Raw genomic sequence first — 5,875 nt, 5'->3', positions numbered from 1 at the left:
TCTTCCTCGGAGATATGCCTATTGAGACTTTTTATAATTTTTAATTGGGTTGTAGTTTTTAAAAAATTAACTTGCTTATGAGATTGTCTTCCTTTTTCTAATTTCAACATCTTTTAAAAAGGAAATTTGCTTAGGAGGCTTTCTTGTTGGGTTTTAATAGCTCTTTATGTACTCTGGATATTTTCACTTTTTAAATTTAACTGGTACATTATTACGATCACTGAGAAATTTTCAGGGTACAACTTTGGTCAAGTACCAGCTCAGCAAAGTCACTCAGATATGCAAAACTGGAATGAGGATGTGCTGAGCCAAGTCAGTGCTCTAGACACAATGGCAGAGGAAGTCAGGGCAGTGGATCTGTCCAGTACACAGGTTGTCATTATAGGATGGGGCCTTGGTGAATGTAAGGCAGCCTCTTTAGAGCTGTGTGGTGATGGTGCCTCTGCCATGTGGCAGTCCAGAAGCACAGAGCCATGGGAACACACTTCAGTGTCACTGCCTGCTGGTGTCAATCCAGGAAGTGTGGCCAACTCCTTTAGCTAGCACATCAGTGGCCTGGATTTGGTCCAAAGACAAACAAGTGCTATGGTTCAGGATCAAAGGACTCTTAAAAGGACAGATGTTCTAGGAAACACTGTGATCTGAGTGGCCTGAAGAGAGCTTCCTCATGCGGCTCTGATCAGTTTGGGAATTTGAATGCAGGCCCCAGTAGCTGGGCTACTCCCGTCTGCACTGAGTGGCAGGTGAATGGACAGTGAAAACTTGCACTTTAACACTGGTCCCCCATACTGGGGGGCTGAGATGCCCCTGCTCTATACAACTGAGGTGATGTCACTAACTGAAAATCCCTGGTTGGAAGTTGGAATAGATCTTTTATCAGTCCATTTGTGTTGAATTCACCCTAATAAGGTAGGTACATAAGAAACCTTGTGTTATGTCAGGGAAGAGAAGAGTTGGGAGAATCCATTTGTCATCCCCATAGGCTGTAGTGGCCTAGGATGTGTAGGACCAGTGCCACCTAAGCCACCTCAGCTCTGGGTTGTCATTCTGCCTGGGATGCTGGCTGTTGTTTCCCTCCCTCCATCTCCCCCCATCTCTCTGTCTCTGTCTCTCTCTCTCTCTCTCACACACACAGTTTCCACTGCAGGCAGATTAGATGGAATCATCTTGCAAAGTCTCTTAGTGAGGGCTGTTCCCTCCATCAGGTTACCTCTGCAGAAGCTGGTGAGGTCGGGCTAAGCTATGGTACCTACCATCTGCCCCATTGTTTGACTGTCTTGCAAAAGCATCGGTAAAGCTTCAGTGTGGCAGCTCAGGTTACTCCTGGCACTTGTGAGGGCCTCATCCTGATAGATATGGGGATGTAAGCCTTCAGCTCCTGCTTTCTTTGCCTTTGCTTGCTGCATATCCTGAGACAGAAACAACTCAGAAGGAGTCAAAGAAAATCTTTTTTTTTTTTTTTTTTTTTTTTTTTTTTTTTTTTTTTTGAGCAAGGCATGACATGTACTGCAAGGAGAAGAGTGGAACCAGGGACAGCTGTTCAGATGTGCAAAACCTGTCTGCAGCAGCTTCTCAACTGTCTCCTGGTGCTGGCACACTGGAGAAGTCCCCCAGAGCTGGAACACTCTTCCAAGGGATAGGACACTACAGGGAAGGAGTACAAGTAAGGAGCGGTCTGCATCACCCTACTGGACTCAACCCTTAGGCACTTTTGCAGCTGGATTTTGTCAGGGTCTGTGTGCCTTGCCAGGGCACAGTGTAGATCTGGAAGGAGCAGAGTGTCTTCTGCAAAAGGGAACAGAGAGGAACAATCAGCATGCTAATACAGTTAAAAAGAGAAGTGCCCATCCAAGGATGATGGAACGGAAACACTTTCCCCCTTCTAAGTCCCAGGACACTCAGCAGGATTGTTCATCCCTACTCCCAGATGTCATGTGCTCCGTTTCCTGGCCCCATGATTCCACATTCCCCAGCTCCAGCATGGATTGTTAAGGAGCAGCCTGTATTAGGCTTGGGAGCCCTCGGTTAGGAGACATAGAGCCTTTCTCTCCAGCAAGAATCCTTATAGCTGCCTCTAGTCCAGTAGGGATAATTGTCCCCAGTACCCCAACTCCCAGGATAAGTTCATTCAGTAACTAAATTAATCATGTGAACACACATCCGTCCCCTCACCCTACATGGGCACAGGTCTGCATTGGCATGCCATGTATGTGCCAAACGACCACCTGTAGTCACTCATGAATCACTGCTCCCTACACATGCACTTCTCCACTTGTGTGCACACACCCTCCAAATAGATCTATTACCCCTCAAAATCATACTCATCAACCCCCTTGCCTGTGTGATTGCTCTGAGGCCCATATCAGGTACATACCCTCATCAGATGGGGCTGGTCATGGAAAGGACAATCTGTCAGGTTTGGCTGGGACTTGGTACATGTGGTTCGGCCTACCATCACATCCAAATAGTAGTTTATTCCAGCCACCATCTACAGTGAAAAGACAACAATCCCGCTAAATCAATTATACAGACTCACCTCACATCACAGAACTAATGTGTTTACCTAGGGCTTTTGCCTACGTTGCTGACAGGCCAGAACTCTCACTCGCAGAGAATGTAAGCCAACTCTTCCCAGACAAGTGGCCTCAGGCTCTGCAGGTAATCCTGTTACTCTGAGCAACCTTGACAAAGTATCATCCTATGTAGCTGAGTAAGAGGAGAAGCAGGGAACTAAAGGCAGAAACCAGGACTGACAAACCCTTCAGTGAGTCAGGAGGGAGAGGATCGGGTCTGGGGAGAGAGCCAGGGTGTCCTAGGAGCTCATCGTTGTTTGGATCATAAGCAAAGGCTCTGGGTTACAGGAGATTAGCTCAAATCTGCTGACTGTGGCTCCTCAGGCTGAGACACTGTACCACTGGAAGAAAGCCGGATCATCCTGTATGGAGCCTGGAGAGAACCCATTCCTTTTATTTACCCAGACTCCCTCCTCCCAGGGACAAGAAGACATAGGTTGCTTCCTTCTTCAGTAAGATTTTCCAGGGAGAATTTCCTCAAGTGTGTCCTGTCTTTCTCCAGTATGTCTTCCGTGTGCAATGTATGACTAGAACTTATTCCTCTCCCTGTATAGGGTACCCCAGACCAACTCCCCAGAAGTATGAAGCACAGACCAGAACCTGGGTCAGATGGTGCGGCTCTGTATATTGTCCTGTGGGACTAGGAACAACGTTCTTCATTTCTTGGGGTTCTGGGTTTTCTACCAGTTAAATGAGACCCACACACCAAATAATCCATAACTCCCTATGCTCTGCCCATCTAGTGCCACAGTTGAGAGGTGCACTGGCCATCAAGGACCATGACAGCTGGGAAGTGCATGACTTTTCCGAACGTTGATCACAGCAGCAGGAGAAATGGAGCAGGATTTAAATTGGTTACATTTTCAAGAGAGGGCAGAAATGAGTTCCATACATAGATCTACAACCCTTTGTGGTCTAAAATCTGGCCCTCTTTTGGGTCAACCGTGGGTCCTAGCGGCCCTTGAAGCTGGCTCCTCTGTCAGAATCTAAGTTTACCATAGTCCCATCTACTCAGGGAATGGAGGGCTACTGGCTAAGATTGCTGTCTTGGGGGTAATTATCAACTCCTGAGGCTGCTTCGAAGGATATTCCAGGGCCATAAGAGGGGAAGCAAGGCTGTCCAGAGCAGCCACATGGCACCTTCTGGGAAGACCCAAGAGGAGGCTTGCCCAGTGACCTTCATCAACATTATGGCCAAGAGACTCTACACCAGTCTACACAGTCATGTGTTCCTTAAGGATGGGGGCCTCTTTCAAGAAATGTGTCCCGTGGGCACCGGGGGGAATCAAGTCACACATGTACAAGCTAAAGTGGCCATAAGGGACCACCCCATCACATACTGAATCATGGCTGAAGGGAACCTTATCATGAGGCACATGACTGACAACCAGAGCCGGCTGGACCATTCCACATTCCTAAGGGCAGTAAGGCAGAGCAAGTACTGCTCAGAGAAAGACAGGCAGCCAGACTGGATGGAAACAGCCCATGCAGGGAGATGCTATGTGTAAGGATTCAGGCATTATGCTTGCTGGCTTGCTCCTGTAACCTCGAAGAATGCACTCAAGCAGTACTCTGGTCATCCCAGGGTTCCATGACTACTAGTCTGCACGCAGGTGCAAAGGGCTCCTTTAAAAGACAGACCCCCCCAACCCAGTTACACTCTCTTCTTTTCCGCTCTCTTTCCTTCTGTTCCCCTGGGGCTCACAGGACTTTTCCTGTCTCCCTCGTCTCTTCTTTCCTCTCTTTGTCTCTTTACCTCTTTTCTCTTTCCCTTTCTTATTAAACCTCTCACTAAGCCTGCCATGTTTGTTCCCCACCTCGGTCACCCTCGCCTGCCATGGAATCTGCCAAGGTTCCCCGGGCACGCTTTATCGTAAAACTATGGACTCTATGGAGACGAGCAAACTAAATGAGGTTTTGAGAGAAGGAACTGAGTGTCTGTGGATTCCCCATTTCCCAAATGGAATCTTGGGTATGTAGAGAATGCCTTTGTTTTCAAGAAGTTTTACTCTGAAAGCCTTCACAAAAACAAATGCACACAAACACACGCTTGGGTACACGTGCGCCTGAGTAGAGTAAAGCGATTGGAGCAAACGTGGCCAAGCGTTTACTGGAGGGACTGGATAAAGTCTGAGCGCCTGTCACAATAAGAAGTTTAAAGAAGGGCGAGGACAGCTGTAAGGCCTAATTATACTTCCAGGTCATTAGTAGCAGACACTAACCCTAAGCAGCAGCTGGTGGCGGCTAGCTCAACCTAGGAGACTCTGCCCCACATCTTTGGTGCCTCTGCTCGGTGGACTTTTGGAAATAAAGCTAGGAGGGTTGGTGCCCACCCGCAGTTCTTTCCTGTGTTCCAGGATTAACCAGAGGGGGAGTAACCCTGGAAACAAACTGAGGAGCGCTGAGAAGCAGGGAAGGAGGAGGACCGCTCCTGTGGGAAGCACTAGCATTGGCCAAATTCCTGCAGAGGCGAACCGCGCCCTGGCCTGGGACTCCCGGCTAGGAGGGAACCGAGAGCAGGGCAGCAGCGGGGACACTCACCTGCTTACGGGCTCTCACTACCTCTAGGGCGCGGCTGTGGTACGCATCATTGCTGCCCTTGTTGTACTCGCTGATGGCGAAGTCCAAAGCTTGCTTCACGCCCTCTTCCTCGACTTTGGCCTCCTGCAGGCCTCCCAAGAGGCGCGGACCTTGCTTGGTGTTCGCAGCCGAGGCCACAGCCAGGATGGCTAGCAGGAGCAGCGGGGTGCGCAGCGGGCTGGCCATGGTTGCTGGGACAGAGGGATAGAGTTCGAACAGGACTGAGGAGTTGCAGCTGAAATGAGGCTGCTAACACCTTGCAGCTTTTACCCAATTGAGAAACTTGGGAACCAGCCCTCCTCTCCCGGCTCCTCCTTTTCCGGCAGCCACCCTCCCCTCTTCTTCCGTCCCTCCCCTTCTCCCTATCCGCGGCCCCGCCTCCTCCGCACCATCCCGCCCTCTTCTTCAGTTGGCCCCTACTTCTGGTCTCTTCTTGCCTGGGAACTCCTAACCCTCTCTGGAACAGGCTATCTTCTACTCCCTGCCCCTCCCCCACTCAACCGCGCCCTTCCTGCCTCTCCCTTACTTTTTCATTCTTAGCTCTCTGTTCTTCTCAGTTCCTCATCTCCAGGCCCCTCTTCCACAGCTTCCCCTTTCACAGTTCCCAGTTTCTTAAAGTCTGGTTTCAACAGAGAAGCTATTGCTCTCTGAACCCTAAAATGCCTGTGACATCTGAACTCTGTTTCTCCAGAAAGGAAGAGGGCAACCAGTCTTTAACTTCC

At 49.5% G+C, this 5,875-nt stretch overlaps 1 protein-coding gene across 1 annotated transcript; it reads right to left on the bottom strand.

Annotated features, from left to right (window-relative positions):
* Window positions 1-1,447: 1,447 nt before the first annotated feature.
* On the bottom strand, window positions 1,448-5,476 carry LOC100766583 (cystatin-C). The gene is made up of 3 exons (XM_027421569.2): window positions 5,115-5,476; window positions 2,375-2,488; window positions 1,448-1,785 (listed from the first exon to the last, which is right to left on the bottom strand). The coding sequence occupies exons 1-3, from the start codon at window positions 5,337-5,339 to the stop codon at window positions 1,702-1,704; spliced, it is 423 nt and encodes a 140-aa protein (XP_027277370.1). The 5' UTR covers window positions 5,340-5,476; the 3' UTR covers window positions 1,448-1,701.
* Between the last annotated feature and the right edge of the window lie 399 nt (window positions 5,477-5,875).

The sequence above is a fragment of the Cricetulus griseus genome, chromosome 6 (genome assembly GCF_003668045.3).
Source record: "Cricetulus griseus strain 17A/GY chromosome 6, alternate assembly CriGri-PICRH-1.0, whole genome shotgun sequence".
NCBI classification, from domain to species: domain Eukaryota; kingdom Metazoa; phylum Chordata; class Mammalia; order Rodentia; family Cricetidae; genus Cricetulus; species Cricetulus griseus.
This window is presented reverse-complemented; position numbering and strand designations above follow the sequence as displayed.

Bases quoted from the DNA above. Each gene is read 5' to 3' on its own strand.
- LOC100766583 (XM_027421569.2), bottom strand. From the start codon at position 5,339: ATGGCCAGCCCGCTGCGCACCCCGCTGCTCCTGCTAGCCATCCTGGCT. The intron at 2,489-5,114 runs GTGAGTGTCCCC...TTTTCACTGTAG, and splicing joins TAGTGAGAGCCCGTAAGCAG to ATGGTGGCTGGAATAAACTA. The intron at 1,786-2,374 runs GTATGTACCTGA...TCCCTTTTGCAG, and splicing joins ACCAGCCCCATCTGATGAGG to AAGACACTCTGCTCCTTCCA.